The sequence below is a fragment of the Blennius ocellaris genome, assembly GCF_963422515.1.
Source record: "Blennius ocellaris genome assembly, chromosome: 22".
NCBI lineage: Eukaryota > Metazoa > Chordata > Actinopteri > Blenniiformes > Blenniidae > Blennius > Blennius ocellaris.
Genome location: NC_137671.1, coordinates 3,578,142 through 3,599,879, shown reverse-complemented (window position 1 = coordinate 3,599,879; position 21,738 = coordinate 3,578,142). Strand labels below are relative to the sequence as shown.

General features: G+C 43.1%; 1 protein-coding gene across 1 annotated transcript in view; it reads left to right on the top strand.

Moving 5' to 3' along the window:
• The window catches only part of magi2a (membrane associated guanylate kinase, WW and PDZ domain containing 2a), a 229,291-nt gene that overhangs the window by 130,392 nt on the left and 77,161 nt on the right, over nucleotides 1–21,738 (top strand). The window contains 1 exon segment of the mRNA XM_080518115.1: nucleotides 14,919–15,038. Within this exon segment, the coding sequence (XP_080374241.1) occupies nucleotides 14,919–15,038 (120 nt within the window).

Sequence of the window (21,738 nt, the reverse complement as noted above, 5' to 3'; positions counted from 1 at the left end):
CTTGGTAATGAGCGCTTAGCTGTATTATTGTTATAACAACAGTCATGGGGGGCAAGTTAGTAAATAAGTTAGTAATGTGTTATTGCTGAAAGTAGAAGCATTACTTTATGATACAGCACTGTTTCTGAAATGGATCCGAAAGTGTAGAAACCCGAATTCCACCTTTTCACTTCCTCCGTGCAATTTATTTACAGCAGTCCAGCGTCTGGGAGTTTTCTCAACATCAGGCCTGCTGAAGCCATTATACAGTATGAAGTGAAACTCTCCGCCAGCTGTATTAACGTATCACATCATTTCACTGCATTAATGTATTTCCAGCCCATCTGCAGGGAAATCTTCCCACGTTTTGACAGGGTATTACATTATCGGTGGCCACGACCTGCGTTACCTTGATACGGTTTGGCAGGATTTCCAGCTTCGCCCTGACACGTGTGACTGAATAAATTAAACCTCAAGCAGCTCTTCTTGATCTGCTCACTGCGTGTGAAATACTAGCGTCTCTGTCGCTCCGGAAGCACATATGCGTGTGGATGTTTTTGCGTTTTGCCTTTTTTTGGGGGGTGTATGTGTGGAATTCAGTCTGGAAAACGCCCACCGAGAGCGTTTGGTGGGACACGAAGCATTCTTGCCGTTTTTGTCAGGCGGCGAGTGTTTGTCCGCTGTGAGTTGACAAGCACCACGACGCAGTTTTGCGGAATATTACGCAGAATGTTTTGTGAAAGTGGCGTTGGCGTAAAGGCGATTCCCTGAAATACATTATAGTGAAAGAAGCCAGTGGTTCTTTATAAACCTCCATTCTTTTCATTAACGGCTGCACTTCTCCCCCTTCTCTGGGGGAGGATGCAGTCGTCAATATCTTTGGCTGCGTTGCAGGCGGTCCACCTAGCACCTCCTGGAGGGCAGAGCTATTAATGGAATTCGGGGAAGGGCGGCAGAGGGCCAACAGGCAGGGGAGTGAGCCGCGGTGCCTGGCTTCCTCCAATCTCTGCCACATTACTGGATGTCAATAAGCAGCAACACACAGTCGCTCTCGCTGAGCTGGACTGAACCCGGCTCGGACTGAAATCTCATTTGGAGAGCTCCAGGAGTGGGTTTCACAACTTTTTTGTCCTTTTAAAAATAGCTGCAGTCTCCTTCTCAAATCTCTTGATTTTAAAAGTTTAGCCGGAATTGAATTATTGCACGAGCCCGACAACAAAATAATTCCTATTAGCTTGACTGCAATCAAGAGTTTTCAAGGTTGACTAAAACACCCAGATAATGCGGCTGAAAGTCGATGTCCTCCTGCGGGTAAACAGAGGTGCATCCATTAGAGCTCTGCACCACAACTCAGGAAACACACAAAACAATCCAGCTGATTGACAAAGCTCTCTGCCTGTTCTGGAGCTCTGTGTGTACCGCGCATACATCCTCCTCCAAATCCCCCATGATGCACCACTCAGCAGTATCCACGAGCATCACTGGATGTTCTTCTTTTTTTTGGTCCATAGGATGATGAAGCAATGCTCTGCCGTTCTCAGCCTCTAATTGGCTCATACTCTCTGCAGTCACTGATGTGATTGATTAATGTCTTCGTAATGGCGGGATTTCTCACCGTGGAATTAGCATAAAACTATGCGACATATGGGAACATACTATGGACAGATTTTCGCTAAATAGAGTCATCTTAACCACTTTTCCAGCGGTCACGACACGGCGGTTCACCACCCGCCGTGGCTGAGGTGATATGATTTTAACAAAACGAAACATCTCTGACACTCCACTTCAGGCATGGTGGCTTGGGCCACATGTTTCGAGTGGATTCTCTCGTCTTCCTCAGAAATGTCATCCGATGACATGTCTTTTCTCAGCTGGTGTCAAAGACACGTCATCGCCCATCACCAGAAGAGTCCAGTCGAAACATGTCAAAAGTTGTAAAAACCTACTTGCCTGAAGAGAAGAAAGGAGACGATACTTAAACGTCTCTGTCAAAAAAAGGAAAATGCTCAGAAGTCAAAATTCGGCAAGATTTGCTGAATTCGGGATGATATTTAGCATTCCAACTTGGTTTTGTTTCAAACCTAGTTCTAAAAACTTTTGCATAAAACACTAATCTACTCATATCGCCAACTCGCGAGAGGACGGCTGTTTAACTGGGCCGATTATGGCACACACACTCTCATTGACATGCATGAAGGCAATTTCCCCGACGCGATTTATGAAGTATGTTACCATTATTTCTTTCTTTCTAATTACTAGCATTTGAACCAAAAGCATAAATCTGAGTAGGTCTGTTCTCAAGAACATGACCTCTAACAAATATACAACGGGCAAAGCTTTATAACCTCACTGTGAAAACCCACTGTGATCTCTGGGGCCACTGCAAAGAGGCCCTGTGTTTAACTCGGCAGGAGAACAAGAGTTTTCAATCCACCACTAAAATAAATGTGTGATACAAACTTTTTATCATCAGCCTAAAAAGAAAAAGAAAAAAAAAAGCACCCTGTCGTCTCCTCTGCACTCACTGCTCCATCTACTTCACCACTTACATGATATTTAATCACAGTTTATTATAACCCTGCGTCATACAGCCAGTGAACAAGCGCCTGGCGACATTTGCTCTTTTGTGAAGGTAAAGTGCAGTGAAAGCAGCTTTCAGTGGCGTTGGTCCGCTGTCCTCCATCAGTCCATTTGCCCGCCGGCGGCAGGCGGGCGCTGAATGGGAAACTAATCCGTCCCTCTAATGCCAGGGTATTACAGCTGCCCGTCACTTCCTAATTGGCTAATGGCTAGATTAGGACGGCTACAATGGGCCGTGCTGACACCGTCTTGGCCAGTCATAACAGAGGCTTTCGGGGCACAAAAGGGCAGAACCTGCCGTCTGTGTCCAGCCCGGGGCTATTGTCCAAAAACACTGGCCTGGTGCAGCGGCGCTAACGACATGACGTACAACTGCTGGAGGAGAGCTCACCCCGTCTTCAAGCACCTCTAAACACGAGCACCTGAGTGTTTTTATTCACTTTATGAGCGGCGTAAAAAGAGATGGACCTCTCTGGTTTTATTTTAATAGACACTGTAGTAAAGACGCCTACAAACACGTTGTAAAGACAGTTGCTCTGTGTCCTTTTTTCCTAAAAGCTTTGAAAGAATCCAGTTGGGTTTTTTGGTTTTTCCAGCTTTGACACAAAGACACAGTCTATAAATGGGATATGGTTTGTGGTCATTTTTGGTAGCCAATGATATTTGGCCCCCTTCCCTCATCCCTCCTCCCTTCATATCGTTTGGCTTAATGGCAGTGAGCCAACTCAGGTGTTGCTAATCGTTGGAAAACCACATTTGGCCCACTCACGTGTCCGACGTCTGCCAGAAATGTGCAAGATGTGCACCCGACGGTGGAGAATGTACCAAACGTCAAATGTGTGCCCGCTGTGGGCCAGATCAAATCTTCATGTTCGCCAGCCGTGGACCCAGGATGTGCTGTTCACGAGGCCAGCTGGTGCGACAAAGTCCATGTCTGAAGAGCACCAGATCTGTTCCGGATCTTTGCAACATCAAGTGCATATCAGATCAAGCCAATTGTGCACCAGATCTTCGCTTGATCTTGTATTTGAGCGCTGTGCCTGAACAGCAGCCATTCTGACGTGGACGTGAGCCAAACGTGTCCCTCAAGAGAACCACGTCTGTGCCAGATGATGGAAGAGGTGGCAGGTGCACGTTAGATCTGTTCCACATGTTGGCCGGATCTCTGCCAGATGTTGAGATGGCGAGGGTCACGCCCGACGGGTGTCAGATGCGGGTCACGTCGTTGCCAGATATGTGCCAGACGGCAGGTGAGTTGTTGAAATGGATCTTGGTGTTTAACGATATCGTTTAGCTCGGGGTGTTGAATATGTTTCAATCCAGGGGCCACATGCAGCCAAATCTTATCTTGAGTGGGGCGGACCGGTAAAATAGTGCCATAACAACCTTTAAAGTTTACCTTTAAAGATTTTTTGTTGTTGCACCGCAGAGTATATATGATAAAATGTTTATATTTTCACAAAAACCAAACAATTGCTTTGCAAAATGACTACAATCGCAACATAAAGCACATTTTAATGAAACCTTCTGGTGCAAAATACAGCAAAATGTCCAAAAAACCTTCTCCTCCAGCTGTTGCATTATGGGTAGTTTTACAAATTCCCCCTGATTCAAAACTAGTTTCATGACGAGGTAGCTCGCTTTCATGCCGTCATCACCAATATACAGTATCAGCTTTCAGTGTTGTGTTGTGAAATTTAAAAAAATTATTAATAAAATCTGTTTTCTTTTATTAAATTTACACATTTTTACAATTTGCTTTGAGTTTTCGGGCCCTATTAGAGCCTCTTGTGGACCAGTTCAGGCCCACGGGCCTTATGTTTGACACCCCTGATTCAGTAGGTGTTCGGAAAATGTGTTTGTATCACGTGAAAACGTATTATGCTATCGTTGGTCGACATATTTTGTCATTCAAACGGACTCGGCATCGCTCACAACACTGCACTAGGTGGTCTTTGAGAGAAGCAACCGGTGAATGGCCAATGACGCCTGCATTTTACTGTTTGTGTATTTAAAGCAGAGGGAAGGCTATAGAGACATTAATTTGACAATGCCAACAAGCTGCTTAGCGTTAATGTCCACCCAAAGCTACTGCGATAACAGTTAAACACGAGGAGTTGCAGATTTTTTAATTGATTTAAGTCATCTGCCACAGACTGTCTGTACGTCTGAGGAAACTGCTGCATCCGAGTGCAATACGTTGCTCCTTTTTGTTCTCCTGCATTTTTCTCCAGAGTGAACATTCAGACTTGGTTAATACAATAAATATTCAACACAATGTATAGTGAGGCCGCACACTAACAGGTAAGTATATGATTGATAATACATGTAAACACAGAAGTTGGTTTTATTTTTGGGGTTTTGTGTGCGTGTGTGTGTGTGTGTGTGTGTGTGTGTGTGTGTGTGTGTGTGTGTGCGCGCGCATGCATGTTTCAGGTTTTTTTCCATCCTTCCAGTCAGTCCTGCTCTTCCATGCCTCCAGTTTCCCATATTTCCTATATTTTCAGATATTTCTTTTTTTTCTAAATGCGACTGCCTCGTCTTTGACGTGCGACTGACGTCACGGAAGAAGTGGCTCCTCCACAATGTTCAAAGCTGTCCCTTCTTTTTTCCTTTTCTTCTTTCCCTTCTCATATTGTCCACATTTTGTCGCCTCTTATTTCACAACCACTTCAGAATGGATCTACACACTGATCCCCCCCCCCAGTTGGGGAGCCAAATTCTCATGACGTGTTACAGTTTTACACATTTTAACAAGATTTATACACAAGCTTTACATAGTCTGGGCTGGAAACTGTGCGTCACATCTGGCAACCCTGGTGCTCACCTGCATGCCATCCATATTTACGTAAAGTAATGTAAAAAAAAAACACTCCGGAATTGAGCATCAAAACCTGCAGTGTGAACGTAGCCACACACACGGCGTCATGTTTCACAACAGGCACGCTCAGTCCCCTCTCTGATTTGTCTTTTTTTCTTTTTTTTTCCCCCTGAAACTCTCAGCTCCAGCTACGAGTTCACCTAAATCATATCTCTGCTTATTAGACACGCGTCACATCTTTTGTTGTTTGCCTGCGTCTATTTATAACAAGAAGACATTACATTACCAGCTCCGGTCCTCACTCACACTGTAAAATAGATTAGAGTCAAAAGTTAATGTGGCTTCTCTCACTTTTTTCCGCCGCACGCGTGCACAGAAGACGTTTTGTTTGAATTCTGCTGCTGCAATCTTTTCCTCCGGGGTCTGCACGCTCCTATAGTAAACACACGGCGCAATCTCTCGCTGCAACGCTTCCGGATGTTCTCTGCTTATAAATCCTCTGTTTCAAATGGAGGCCGGTGTTCGTCAGGGTCCCTGTAGAGCCCACCTCACACCGCCTGCAGTCGGGTTCAAATTGCACTCGGGTTAGAAGTGATTTCGGGGGGGGGGGGGGGGGGTTTCTCCGTGTGCGCTGTGAGGGAGCACGCAGGGGTCGCAGGTTTAATCCAGTGGATGTTATTAACATACAGATAGCTGGAAGTGATGTTAATGTATTTTGTTGGAGCCGAGGATCCACAGGTGTTAGTTTCACGTTGCAACAGTCTGAAAGTGAGAGCTGGACTTCAGCCTTTAATCCGGTTTGAGGCTGCAGGATGCATGTGGACGGGTTCAAGCTGCAGCAGAGACACAGAAAACCACACGCTCGCTCTCCCTTTCACACATTTCTGCAATTTGAAGGCAATTTCACAGCAGTTAGTGGAGATTTGGGGCAGACCGAATTGTGAATGCGGAGCGGCGCTTTGATGCCTCTGCGTGACGTTTCCGCGACTTCTGGATGTGACGACATGGGAAGAGTCACATGGTTCGGAGGAGCTAGATGTCGCTGTGCATTTATAAAGTCATGTGACCAAATATCGAAGAGGCAGTGGCTTCATGTACCTTCATACTCCTTGAAGACCTGATTGTTTACAATCTTAAACTCACATTTCTTCTGTTAAAGCAGAAACAGACTCCAGTACAGCACTAATCTCTGGATTATTTATACTCTTGAGTGCAATTCAGCACAACTAAGCTCAACTATTGTCACATTCAATCCTTTTTCAACAAAATGACAACTTTTCTTTTTTTGGTTCAGTGATAAGAGCTGCACTTCTGATTGACAGATAATGACTTCCATTAGTCCCCCAAACTAATAGGAATGTATTTAAAATGTCAAAAATCATGCAGATGCATGATAAAACATAGTGAGATTTTAGTTAGTTGCGCTTTAATTTTACTGTAATATAATTATACAGAAGTGTCAAACAATGCTGTTTATATGATTCAATGTAATTCCTACATATTTTCACTTTAATCATTGACTTGTAAAGGCCAAATTATTTAAATATGTAAGTAAATCAGGGCTGCTCACTCAAGTTAAACTCAATTTAAACTTTTATTCTCACATAAGGAGTATTTTTTTTTTTTTTTTTTTAGATTATTCACTTCTTGGCACTGCAGACCCAGTTTCCATGACATTTGAAGTGAAAACAAGTCATTTTTGCATTTTTGTTTCTGAAAAGTTTTGCATTTACGTGGGAATGTTTTAAAAACAATGTCCATCTACATGGAAATGACAGAAACACGGAAAACGATGCAATTTTCATGTTGGGCCGTTAGTTGGTGCTGTTGTTTGTTTTTGTAATCAAACTACTTATATATATGCACACTGAGAACACAACGCTGTAAACGGCACCGATGGGAGAACAAGGACATTCGTGTGGACAGACGATGTCGGGCGCCATTGTTCCTATTGTCCATCGACTCATGCAGGTGAAGAAGAATTTTTCACTACAGCAGTTGAGCATTTTCAAAAAGCTGCTTTTTCAGCAGCTCTGAGCACAGTCGTGTAAACAGACACCCAAACCCCCCCCCCCCCCCCCCCCCCCAAAAAAAAAGTTTTCAGAAAAAATAAATCTGGCTCTGATTCTTTGCTTTTCTACATCACGGCATTTTCCTTCTTCTTGTTTTTTGGTTTCCTTCAGCTGCATCTCGCTCTCCCTTCCCGCCGCCGTCTCCTTAAGAAGCCATGATGCTTCTTTTTCTCTGATTGTGTCCCGTTTGTGTTGCTTCTCCCACACAGAGAGACAAATGACTGCTGCTTTACTGCTGCTCTCCCCTTGTTTGTTTTACTGTGCTGTCTGGAACAGGACTGCAACATGCCCCAAAGTGCAAAGGTGGATTTATATTTCTGTTTAATAGTTCGCAGCAGTTCAGCGTGCAGATGCCTCGAGTGCTGGAATTAATTATAGTCTGGTGTCGTATTTTATCTGCGCGCGGCGCCGCTGAACTGTGTCGTGCATTATCAGGCCGTATCGCTGCTTTAATTATACAATACACCACCAAGTTCACTTCCTTTTGTTCACTTTACAAAATGATTACGGGAATTGTGTTGCCCAGTGAACCGCTGTGAGGGGAACGACTGCCAAGGAATTAATAATAATCATAAAAGATTAAAAGTTTACTGGAGAAACAAGCTTGTTTGATATTCAAAGTTTGCAGAAGAATCTGGCACGAGAAACTTATTTTTTTCTGCTTTTGGACAATTTTTTTTTGTAAGATTACAGTTCGTCCGTGACACTGCATACCGCACACATGTAGTGTCGTGTTAGTGAAGGTTTCTGAGGTAGAGTTCTCTACAGGGAACTTCAATATGTTTTATTTTTAAAGCCCATGGCACTTTTGTCAAGAACGAGTGCTAACCTTTAGCTGCTTGCCAGTAACAAGTACCGATACGAGTGCCTATCAAATAAAAAGCAGATGTGCAACAAGTAAGCTGTGTCAAAAAAAAATGTCCTCTCGGTCGACGTTACACACACCTGCAACTGCTTTGAAAGCTCCAGTATACGTACTATATGTACCGAGGGACCGAGCTCGCTGTTTAAGTGCATCAGTCAGACTTTAATCATGTTTAGCATGTAGCATCTCTGGTGTGTGAGCCCTGAAATGCATTAGCATATAGCATGTAGGATCTCTGATGTGTGAGCCCTGAAACGCAGTAGCGTGTAGCATCTCTGGTGTGTGAGCACTGAAATACATTAGCATGTAGCATGTAGCTCCGAGTAAAACCCTCCTGGGTCCAGTGTTGCTGGTGTTCAAACTCTTTTGCTTACCTGCTGCTAAAGATGCTGACATCGTGTAAAACTCGGGGATCCTTTAAAACCAGTATTAGACCTGGTATTGGTATTGGTGTCCATACACCCCTGATTACTATTGAGCGATTAATTTGGTTAGTCGTTCTGTTTTAATGATTTACTCAAACACTTTAGTATCTTATTTCCCAGTTTAATGCGACTGATGCCGAAATATGCTGAATTGAAGCCCTAAAAAAACAAATATTGTTATCAGTCAACGCAGCCACTTTTGCTCTGTGGAGTGTAATATAAGTAAAGGTCAGCCTTATGTCAATACTCCAAGCCGAAAGTTAAAGTAGATTGACTGGTTCTTAAAAGTGTTTCTTTAATATAGAAGTATCTCACGGAAATCTGTTGTGGAATAAAGAACAAATATAACTCTTAATTCTGTACTATGACTCTTTGGTGAAAGCATTCATGTCCCACAGTCAGAGCAGAATGTATGTGTGTGTGTGTCTGTGGCTCACAATACAGTATTTATGCATGTAACGGAGGCTTTTAATCCTTTGAATTTCATCCCAGCTCCCTCAAATCCCCTGTGCCTTCTCCGTGCTGTGCACACACTTAAATGTGAACGGTGGGACAAAATGATGCATTTAAAAACTGAAGATGTGGCGTGACAACTAATGAGTGGAGCGCTCCTATTTTTAAAAAGTATTGTGCATCAACATATGTCTGCTGCAGGGCGTGCATTCACTGTTTCCCCCCCCACTTGAAACACCAACAAAGCCTGTTTGTGCCTGAAGTTTTAGCATTCAGCCGGAGCTATTTTTAGTCCGTGGTTCCCATTTTTCCTGATTTGGCCCAGAAACGCACCTGGGGGGGGGTTTGAGAAGCAAAAGAGCTGACAAAATGACGGACGTGGTATTTAACCTTAATAAGTTTCCCAGTTCTCTGTAATCAAAGCTCACTAAATAATGATTATATGCTCTCCCAGAAACATGATTTTGTACTTCAGAGAGGACGCTCCCTTTGCAAGCAGATACCGGATCATGACCCACTTACAAAGGACTGAAAATGGAGAGGCATTGTGGTTGCTTCCTTTTCGAAAATTGTCACCCTGGAGAAGTCCCCACCAGAAGATGCTGCTAAATATAGTTTGGCGACATCAAAGCGTCGCTTTGAAAAGGGTGTGCGTGTGTGCGTGTGTGCGTGTGTGCGTGTGTGTGTGTGTGTGTTTTGTACCTACAGAGGAGAGCTCCTTGATTGTGTCTATCTGCATGGGGCTTGTGTACCCGTCAGATTATCCTGCCTCATAGGCAGAGCCACTGACTGAGCAGCACACACACACACACACACACACACACACACACACATGCACACGCACACACACAGGTTTTTCCAGCAAACTGCACCATCCCCGCTGCTCATTTGCTTTTATAAGCTCCAACAAATTAATCTGTCAGCAGGTTCCAGTTTGATGTTTCTGGAAAAAGAGCTGCTCTCGGTGCCACTTTACTCCGCCACCGTCAGACGACATCACCATGGCTTTTTTTTTGGGGGGGGGGTAATAGTTTAGTCTCTCCATTTGAGCACCACTTCATCTGCATGTTAATAACTGAAAAGGTTTGATGGCCCATTTTGGTTTAATTTTCTGCCCGCTGCACTATGTGATGTTGTCTGAGGAAATATCTGGGCCGACACAATAAATCATTCCTTTCGTGGACGCGGTGAATATCTGCACGCACAACGCCGCCGTTTTTGCAAGATTTCTCAAGTGAGGTGGATTAACTCCGACGTGTCATTCCCACTGTGTTTTTCTCGTCGGGTGCAGGAGCTGTACGTGTTAATCAACTTTATTGTCATGGCATCACAGCTGTAATCAAATTTTGAGAGGCTTTTTATTAGTGAAAATAGACATAGTTGAAGAAAACAGAATATAAAATAGATATATAATGAAAAAAGTTGCATGGCTTCCTTCTCTATGATGCTCCAAATAGAAACTATGTTGTCTTACAATATTATTCGTTGTTACTAAGGACTGAAACGATCTCCTGGTGGTGTAGTGGTTGGCTCTGTCAGCCTGATTGCCTGCACGCTCCAGTTTCCTCTTTTAAATTGTACGAGTGTGTGGGTCCATGTCTCTGGCTGGAGCTGCCCACATGGGATGGAGGCCCACGTCCCACCAGCCTGTCGCCTCCTGTCCTCAGACCAGACTCAACAGTCCAGCTTCAGATCCACTTCCCAGCTCGCACTTGCAGGCCGTTACAGTGTGAAACTAACACGCCTGCGATCCAAAGGCCTGCCGTTCACGACATGAATATGGCGCGAATACGAGTGTGGGCGAGTGTCTCTTGTTTACCCTGTGAGGCCGTGTCCACGGTGGGATAGGCTCCAGCTCTCGTGACCCTGAATTAGGCGGACAAAACATTGATGGATTTTAAATTTTGTACAATTTGAATACCATCCTTTTCCCAATAAATCTAACGACCACTAAAACATTTACAGTAATTTCTGTACAAGCAAATACTCTTCAAGTTTTTATACATCGCAAGCACAATACATCTAAATCTGTTTGTTTCTTTGATTGTTTTTTTTAAATAAATGACACCTATGACAACCACTTCCTGAAGAATCAATAATACATTTTTGATCCATTTTGAGTCAATAGAATAGAATAGAGCAGAACTCTATATTAATCCCAAAGGAAACTGAGGTTTTAAGAAAAACAATGTGGCTTTGAAGCAAAAATTCACAGTTTGATGTGAGATCATTTTAATGACACCTGTGATAATGTACAGATGGGTTTTTTTTCACCCACTGTGATGCTAATAAATAATTTGACGTCAGAGGGGGTGTCAAACATTATTGAAGGTCACAAAGCTTCTTGTTTGCGTTACACACATGTTTGGTTGAGGTTGTGCGTTGACTTGTCTGACGTCAAACAGTCCTGATGTTATTTGATTGATTGAAGGCGCCAGTGGTTGTGGCTGAAGAGGTTCTCTTCAAACTCCAATGTCGTTGCTTCGATTCCCACCTTTACCCGACCATGTGTCTTAAGCGACGGGACGCCTCACCTCAAGTTTCCCCCAAAGATAGACGACCACGACGTGCCTCCATTGGAGTGTGACCGAAGCTCTTTAACTCTGCTGACAGCCTCAAAAATTTACCATTTGACTCCAATTTACCATCTAAAGAAAAAGACTGGCCCCTTGACATGAATCATCTAAATGCAAAGTTTGTTTATACCTGATCCAGCTGGCTGCACTTCAAAATACAGAAAGGTCTTTTGGACGGTCTCATCTTTCAAGCGTCGACAGCGCCGCTGACGTCTGTGTGTATAAAAGATGGTGGGAGACAGACGAGAGAAAAGCTCAAGCCCAGTTCATTTTACTACCTAATAAAATGTTACAAATCTCTTTGCTTGTCCGCGTGCCAGTACGATTGTCCGGACTGTCAGACTCAGAGTTAAAAAAAGAAAAAAAGAAAAGCATAAAAGAAACTCCATGCAAATACGCCCGGCACCCTCTGTTACTGTTGGCCAATTCACAGCCTGCAGTTTTACAGCCTGTAATGTTAAAGTGCTGAACTCCTCTGGGGCTGTGAGATGAAGCGCACCCGCTGATCCTATTTTATTTTTATTTTTGAAGGTAACTAAGGAAAAGGAAATTTTATTTTTTGCTCTCAAGCGTCTTCATTTTACCCAACACGTTTATGAGGGTCTTATTTTCCTGATGTAGCGCTGCTTATACAGTTTACTTATAGTTATTGTCAAACAGTGCTGGTGACAGTAACTGAATGAAGCTTACCCACTCTCTGCTGCCTCTGGTACTCGAGGCGTTGATTGTATCAAAAAAAAATGATAAAAGCTGAAGATGTTTTAGATGTATTAGCCAGGGTCAGAGAACTATGTGAGCTGAACGTCTCCGGTCTTCAAACAAGGAAAGGAACCAAAATCTCACTCCGACCGGTGAAAAAAAGTTGTTGAAAAGGAAAGACTGGGCTATTTTTTTTTGTGTGTGTGTTTTTTTTTTCAAGTGGTCATCAATGAGTCATGACCTGAATCCAATAGAAAAAAAAACCTTTTGGAAAGAGTTGAAATGTGCCACTGCAGAAAGGTCTCCTGCAAACTTCAAGGAGCGTGAACTCCTCACATTAGAGGGAAGAAGTCGGGAAGGAGAAGCGGACGGGCGTGAGGCGCTTTGAAGACTGAAAAGCTTCTCGGGATGGTATCAGTCAAAGATGGTCATCGTGTGTTTTGATTTCTTCATTTCACCAGAGTGTCAAAGCCGCGGTCTGTCCTATGCGTGTCTGTCTTTCTATCCTCTAACCCCAACTGGGTCCGCAGAAGGTCTGGTCCTGCAGGTTTCTTCCTGTTAAAAGGGAGTTTTTCTTCTCCACCGTTTCCTCTGCTTACTCATGTGGAATACTTGGTTTTTCTCTAAAGAAGTACCTTGAAAAGATACCTTGTTGTATTTGGAGCTATAGAAATAAAATTGAATTGAAGTAAATTGAATGTGAACAGAAGTGCCAATGCAGCTCACAGGATGATGAAAGTTATCGACTCGTCAGTTTGTCAGTGATCTAAAAAATAAACAATAAAAAAAATAAAAAATCATCACTGAACGACAATGAAATAAGTGATTGAAGCTACTTCTCTGAAATGACATTTGCCTGAGTGACTGGATGAAACGTGCTCACTAAAGGCTGCCGATATCAAACGACTTGAGAAGCGACAAGCTTGTACTTTTTAAGATTAAATCTTAAGCCATTGATTGTAGGTTGGACTTATTCATGAGAAACATTTTGTGCTTTCTTTATTTATTGTATATACTACTGTCAATTCTGGCTGGCTGGGTGGTTGGTTCATTAGTTTGTTGGTTGGTTAATTTTTCCGATGGTTGCTTCGTTGTGTTCGCTCATTGTTTGGTTCATTGGCTCATGCACATGTTTGTTGCTTCATTCGTTTGTTGGTTGGATCGTTTACTGGTTCACTGGTTCAATTGGTGGTTAACAGGACCATGGTTCTCAGATCCATTGAAAACACAACTTTTTGAAAACGGTCCAACGCCGTCTCTTTATAAACAGGAGGAAATAAAACTTTTTGAAAAAGTTCAAGCTCCACGTTCGGCCAAAACGTTGCTAATGTGCATGGAAATTGATTCTCCTGGGACTTGGTAGTTTTGTAGTTGACAGTCACCTGTAATAACAATCCAACCTGCTCATGTGTCCATATGGATGTCAATGTACTCCCATTATTTATGTTCATATCGTATTAGTATCTGCACGCATGTGTGTGCGTGCGGTTTCCTTTACAAAAGCAATCAACAGCACCGACCAGTGGCCCCACCAATACCCTTTAAAAAAACTAAACAAAAACGTCAGTTTCAGTCTTCCTGCTTCTCAACTCGTCTATTTATTACAGGCTTTGTTCCAAACGTGTGTCAACTTACAGCAGCAAATGTCAGCTGGTCTTATATGAAGTCAAATCACCCCAAAACCACCGACCGGCGGTGATAAGTAGCACATCGTTCCCCCGTTAACTTTAAAACACGCAGATGGATACTCTAAACGGCGTCGCGAGGGGCGAACGAGTGTGTTTTACGGGCTCCGCTTTCAGTGTGAACAACGCTCTCTCAGATGTGGAAAAACCCATTCAGCACCTCGGGGGTAGTGTGCAGTGCGTTATCGCAGCTGGGAATCCGTTTTAACAAGTCTAATTAGCACGGAGCTTTGAGGAAGTATTTGGGAAGTCGTCTGTACCTTTAGCTTAACACGGTAAACTCTCTCGCACGCTGTTTACCAGCGTGGCGATGAGTGTCGTGTCAGTGAACCCCGACATGAAAAGCCCTGCTCCAACCAGGCGAAACACTTTCATCCCTCCTGGGCGCTTGTCGGCTGGAAGGACTGCGGCTCCCGTCGGGGAGTCCTCGCCATGCTGTCACCTCCATGCAAATTGATTTGATTTCTCCCCTTGGTGTCCAAATTGCATCACTTAGCTCTTGAAATGGACACCTTGCCAGTCCTCCTCCTTTCCCCCCCCCTTGAATACACACTGCGCTCAAATGTTCAGCCTCAGCTGTGCAAGAGGCAGAAAAAGGGGCACCAAGGAATGAAGGGGTCACTTAGTAAATAGAGCCAGGTGAGGGTGAGTGTGTTTTCATCTTGCCTCAAATGCGGCCAAAGGCTTTTTTTTGTCATTTGGCGGCGTCGAGGCGTTTGCATCTCCAGCAGCTCTGACCCGGCCTTTGCTTATCTCCTCGCAGGCACGACCAGGCAGCCCAAGGAAGGAGAGGTCCCCGGGGTGGATTATAATTTCGTGACCATTGACCGCTTTATGGAATTGGAGAGAAGCGGCGCCCTGCTCGAGAGTGGAACATATGAAGGTAAGGATTCAGCGCTCCGTGTGGAATCGTTGTCCCTCTTCTCCGCTGGATTTTCTTTCTTTAAGGCATCGAGGCACTCTGGGTATTTCTCTCTGAGTGAGTGACAGCGGGTTGAATGAGTGGTGAGACAAGGGAGGCTCATCACTCCTCGGTCGAATGCCGCCCTCCACTTCTGTGGCGACGAGAGCGCCATCAGTCATCAAGGCAACTCGAAGGAAACCTCTCTAAATTCTGGATGAAGAGAAGCCGTCACACCCATGTGGCCGAGGCAGCAGCTGTGATTCATGTGCCAGTGTGGACTGTCTTTCATTCCCAAGGCTGGTGGTTCATGTGTCCTTGAGCAAAACACTGAATCCCCAAGTTCTGAGCAAACATCATAGTTAATGCGACTGACGGTTTGAAAAAGCTTGAAGACTGAGGTGCTGGACTGCAAAGTATCTCGTGCTTTAAATAAACAGTGGCATGATGGGGGATTTCCTCTGATTGAGTGGCAGCGATTTGAATGAATGTTGAGATATTGAGGAACCAGCTGGACCTCCTCCTAATGAGCCATATTTTTTGACAAGCAGTTCCTTGTACTGTTAAAAAAAGACTACAGTCACATAACAAAGACCTGGAGGAGGTTCAACTTGTGGCGGTAGAACGAAGACGAGAGCTCAGAGCAAAGCGGATCCAAAATGCCAGAAATGGCAGGTGAACTTCTTGTGATGAGTAATCCATTACAATCAAATATCAATATCAATTTCAATGTGTTTTACTGCAGACCCCACCTTTAAGAGGTACTGCAAAACAACCACAACTTTTATTGGTTCCCAGTGTAAGATTGTAAATCAACACAAATCAAGTTAGAAAGTTAAACATGTTCATTAATCAAAATTGAGTTTTGTTTTTATTTTTTTATTGAACCTGTTCTTTTACATGATGACAAAGACTTTTGTTTACAGAAATATATAACTCCAAATATTATAGTGTGAATTAATGATGAAGATTTTTTATGTTATATGTTTTTGAAGATCTTTATGTTCGAAATATTTGTATTGATCAATTTCCTCGTCAACATTTCACGTGAAAAAAAACAAGATACCCATGATGAGCACTGATACTCTTTGAGATCTCGAGGAGATGGAAATGTCAAACTCAGGTGAAGAAAATAATACAATAAAATTTTCATAAATATGTTTTTTAGGGGGCTGGGTTTGTGTGACGGGGGGGTCAAATTTAATAGTCAAGAGCATTTATTATAAGCTCATTTCTGCGGGGATCCATATTAGGACATGGATGGATGGATGGATGGATGGATGGATGGATGGATGGATGGAGATCCTGGTTCCAGCAGGTGAAGCACCCATCATACTGCAAACTGGATTTCATCCCAAGTTTAATTCAAAAATACAAAGCTATACGATTTAATCAGTGCGATTTGGTATTTGTGCATCAAAGTTGGAAAGCATATCAGGATCATTGACCTGCACTTTGTGTCACCAGAAGATTTAACTGTCTTGGTGCTGTGCAGGAAGCGGAGGTACAACCTTGAACCGGTGGATTTGGTCACTTTGCAGTGGAGCACCTATGAGACCACTGCAGGCATTCTGACTTCCCCATCTGCTTTGCGGTGACTTTTTACCTTTTAACCAGCACTTCCACCAACAATCCACTCCTGGTGCATATTTGATGTTTCACTCATTTAGTAGTAGATTGATGGATGTGGTCCAGGTATACTGATGCGACCTGCCTGGTAGTATTGCTGTGATTGTTGACGTGAGTGAGGGTGGTCTCAGTAAGCGAAGCTAATCCAGAGGACGAATTCAGGAAAATGGAGACAAGATGCAAACTCTCAAGTTGTTCAAATGGTTTGCAGTGACCGTGCTTCACCGTAGCCACCAGGCTGAGGTATGGTAAAGAGTCCTGCAATAGAACAGATTTGCTTCTTATTCAAGGTGGAAGTACGAAAAAAATTAAAGTAACATTTAACATACACATTTTTATCTGGATTGTTAATAGAGTTCAACTTTGCAGCCCCTTGGGGAAACGCCTTTTGTTTTGAGACCCTTGAAACACTAACGCATGATAGACATATGAATCCATTCACTCGCACGCGTTCGCCGCTTCAAGTTGGCTTCCTCTTGGCTCACTCTTTGAGTCTGAGGTACTTCAGTTGCTTAATCAAAACAAACAGACTCTCTTCATCCATCCATCTTCCGTCTCTCCGGCGGTCCGACGGGCTCCCGGGTGGGATTTTGAAGCGCTTGAAAAATGCGGTCTCCGGTCTGCCCGGCCATCCTTCAACTCTCTGGAGACACCTGGCATTATATAGATAACACACACACACACACACACACACACACACACACACACACACACACACACACACACACACACACACACACACACACAGAGCAGCTAAGTTTATCCATTCCCACCTGACTGCAGACTCACTCTCCTCTGCTAGATAGAAAGAAGAGAAAAAAAAAAAAAACACATTGAAATTGCAGATGGCCAATTTAATGGTCGGTTGCCAGAAGCGGTGTTAGATCCTTTGGGCGATGGGAGATACCGTCCGTTGGGAGAGGTAGACTCAGCCTCTCCTTCTGCGCGGCCGCTCGGCCATCATTCGTGGTTTCGTACATTTTAATAATTTAATGGCCAATTAGATGTGCGAGAAAGTGAAAGAGGGAATGAGTCTAAAAGGGAAGACATTTGTTATCACAAAGATGTGAAAACGTTGGAGGTCGAAATCCAGAGAAAGAGAGAGGAACTCCCGACGTCTTCCAGCACGGCCTGGCGCCGAAGCCCAAATGAAGAGATGCTGTTTATCTCTCTGCAAATTTCCATTACAGTTGTACTTTTAATTATGGCGTTCTTCCACTTACAAACACGGCAGTCTGGGTGGTAATTTAACGCTCGTGTAGCTTTGTGCTGTGGTCATTCGTTTTAATTATTCCAGTCTGAGAAATCTTTTTTCTGACTCTCTCTCTCTTTTTTTTTTTTTATTGGAGCTACAATAGCTCTGGTTATTCAACTGGTTACATGGACTGAACAGCACAACGCAAGCACCAGGGGAGTTGCACAAAAATAAGCTGAACATGAGCTGCAGCTTAACTAATGGATTGTTAAGAGTAGAAAGTACGTCTACTGTTGCTACTTCTACTACCTGCTCCCGATGAACCAAAGACGTAATAAAGCCAGACGTGATGTCGTCTTGGGCCGTTTGGGAAAAAGCTGGTTGAAACACGAAACCTCATGTCGGGTGAAGAAACTCCTCATGAACTCTGCAGATGTTACAGAGGTGTGGCGAGCATCCTTCAATCCACCTTCACTTCACTCTCTGGGCTTTTTTTCCTCACTCAACTCTTTCTCAGTCTCTTTGGAAATGGTCTTTTTACTGCCATTTGCCCTACTACTGCCATTACTACTACTATTACTACTGCTATTACTACTACTATTACAACAATAGTACGTTTTAGCTTATATTGTTGTTTTTACCACTTTGAAATGAATGAATGTAAAGTCCAATACAAATAAAATGTATTACTATTACTCTGTTTCTTTTTCAGTTTTTTGTACATGTTTGAAAATGTTTTATAATAATATTATAATAATTATTATTATTATTAAATAAAATTTATTAATTTATACTGTCACTGTCCATTTTTAAAACTAGTCTTAAAACACATTTTTATTCTTTGGCTTTTACCTCAGTGTGAGACTGGTCTGGTTTTAGTGCCTTCATTTTATTTGTTGTTTTAACCTTTTATGTTTTGTTTATTGTTTTAACATCTTATTGTTTTTTTGTTTTAATGTTTTTATTTTGCGACTTATATTTTTATTTACAATGTACAGCACTTTGTTTCAGCTGCGGCTGCTTAAAAGCGCTTTATAAATAAAGTTGATTGATTGATATAGCACCTTTCACAGCTCACAACATGCTTCACATTATAATTAGAAAGATAAAAACAGAAATAACGTCAGTAAAAACATGATCAAATCTATAATAACACTGATAAAGCAGCGAACATATAGAGCGGTCAATTATACATACACAAAAACAACAAATGACAAATAAAATGGAGCACATACACCTACTACTAATACTTGCAAAGTACCTTCTTTATACTCATTAGTACCTGAAAATACTACGAAACCTTCATCTCCGAGAATTTTTTTTTTGGTCAGCTTTACTAATTGAGATCGTCGACTTGAACTGAGCTTTATCAGCCTGCCGTGCGAGTGGCGAACGAGCTCATCGTGTCTGTCAGCGGTGACGGCGGCTCCACCAACACACCCTCTTCAAAGTCCAGGTTCCTGTGATGCTGCGGGTTGTTTGGGTTCACGCGTCGAGCACGCTTTCTTCTCGCCGGCAAATCTGCAGCTCGTTAAGACTCCGGGATTTGTGTCTGAGGTTCGCGGGACTCTAATCCCGACAGTCCCCGTAATCTTGTTACGGCTCTTCTCCTCCACGTTTCATCGCAGCCTTCATGTTTTTCCACGACGTGAACAAGATGTTTCAATAGGTCGCTCCAACCAGACTCCAATTGATGAGTTTTGTTTAGTTTTTTTTCTTCATAGAATCTCTTTGGCTGTTCTTTGACTTCCCCTGCAGTTTGTATTTCACGCTCCGTGAATTAAAATAATCTCGACGGATTTGCACACACATCGACTTCTCACGTCTGATCTCACTACCGGCGACACCGGAGTTCGCTTGAGGAGATAAGCTACAAGCTAATCTGCCAGCAAATCTTCAGTGAACCACATTTCCTTCTCCTAAAACTGATTCTGTACTTTTTGCTCCCACTGGAATTCATGGAAAATCACAAGGTTCCATTTTTAGATCAACATGTGTCAGGCTGTGAAACAATGTGATCCAGTAATTTTTCTAAAAATCCATCAGGAGGATTGATCCAATCCCCGATTTCTTCATGTCCCTCAGTCACACAGTAATCTCACTAACGTACAGAAGTGTTCTACCATTGTTAGCGTTTATAGCATATTGGCCATTGTACATGTTTGTGTGGTTTCATTACAGAAACAACCAACAGGGCCAACTCGTGGTTTCTGTCATTTCTGTGTAAACAACCGTTTATAAACTGTTGTCAAGTAAATATGAAGCTTTTCTGAAATGAAAACATGGAAATGCAACCATTTGACTTGAAATGTGTAAACGGGCCTCAATATCTGGCGAGGGATTCCAGTAGCTGATTTTTTTTTTCTTAAAATAGATTATTGCAAGGAAAAAAACACCTAATGAAGTGAACAAAATACACCTTCACCATATCGAAACCTGAAAGCTCGTTTAGCCTCATGGGACCACAATGGATCAAACCATCGTGTTCCAAATGCGATGGTAATACAGTCTTTTGTTAACGTACAAATGCGTTATGTTGTTTATAATAATTTCACACGTATTTTCTGTTGCTATTGGAGATTATCGATAATAATGTGCCTCTTTAATAACTCAGCTTTCACGTGCATTTAAGCAAGATCAATATTAACTGATTTATAAGCAGAAGCCTTTCTGAGATCATCCACTTAGTGTTCGGTCCGTGGTACGACCCCTGAAAGTGGAACCAGGATAAGTACTCGTCTCTGTATTTACACAAGCTCAAACATCCATTTTGAATTTATTATTCAACGGGAGACAGTTCTGGAGCTGCAGCAGTATATCTACAGAGTCAAAATGTTTTTGTTTTCTCTGCTTTGTAGCATAGAGAAGACGACGGTGTGGGATTGCCCCTCTTCCCCACCTTGTATCTTCTTTCAAAAAGAAGTGATCATTTGTCGAGATTTGAATTAAAGTCTTTTAAGGTGGAGAATCAGAGCATTTCCTGAAGTCTGTGCCTCTTTTCGCTCAAACGGTCAAGTTAACCCCTGAGAAAAGAAAAGTAGCAGATAGACTCTCTTTGATTGGCTCATCGTTTAAGATACCGGCTCCTGAGATTCCTCTTTGTAATCTACTCACTTAACTGGCAGCAGTTTCCCAACTTTGGAAGACTTCATAAAAACCAAATCTTAACAACGCTGATTTAAGTTAAAAAAAAAAAAAAAAAAAAAGCCTTCAACTTGCATATATGAGATTCTCACTATGATTGATGGAGACCGTCAGAGACGCTTGGACTGCTGCCAGTTTTCAGAAGGAGTGATAGTAAAATGTAAAATCCACTTGGAAGACTGTGGAAGGGACTGTTGAGTCGGAGCCAAGTGGAAGAAACTGCAGCTCCCAGAGGTAGGTAGTTGGCTCTGACCAGAGACCCACACTGAGAGAGAGATACGGTTATTATGCAGTCCAAGTCGTGCAGAAATGCAGTTATGTGCCAGGGAAATGCGAGCGTGGCCTGCAAAGTGATTGATGTGCAGAGAAGGAGAAGGAAGAACATAGTAGCGGGAAAAAGAAATGAGTAAAATGAGCTCCCGACGAGCTGCGTGGGGGGGGGGTCAAGACGTTTCTGTAAATACGCGCCGCCGTTGGAGTGGTCTGATGCTGAGAGACGTGACGGAGTCTCGAAAAAGCTTGGTCGAAACACGAAGCCTCGTGTCGGGCGCGGAAACACCTCCTGAACCCTGCAGATGTTACCGAGGTGTCGCCAGCATCCACCCACTCTCACTTCACTCTCTGGGCCTCGAGGACGGACTTCTTTCCGTCGCTCTCAACTTGTTTTCAGTCTCTTTGCATTGGATATTTTTACCACTATCATTCTTCAAGATT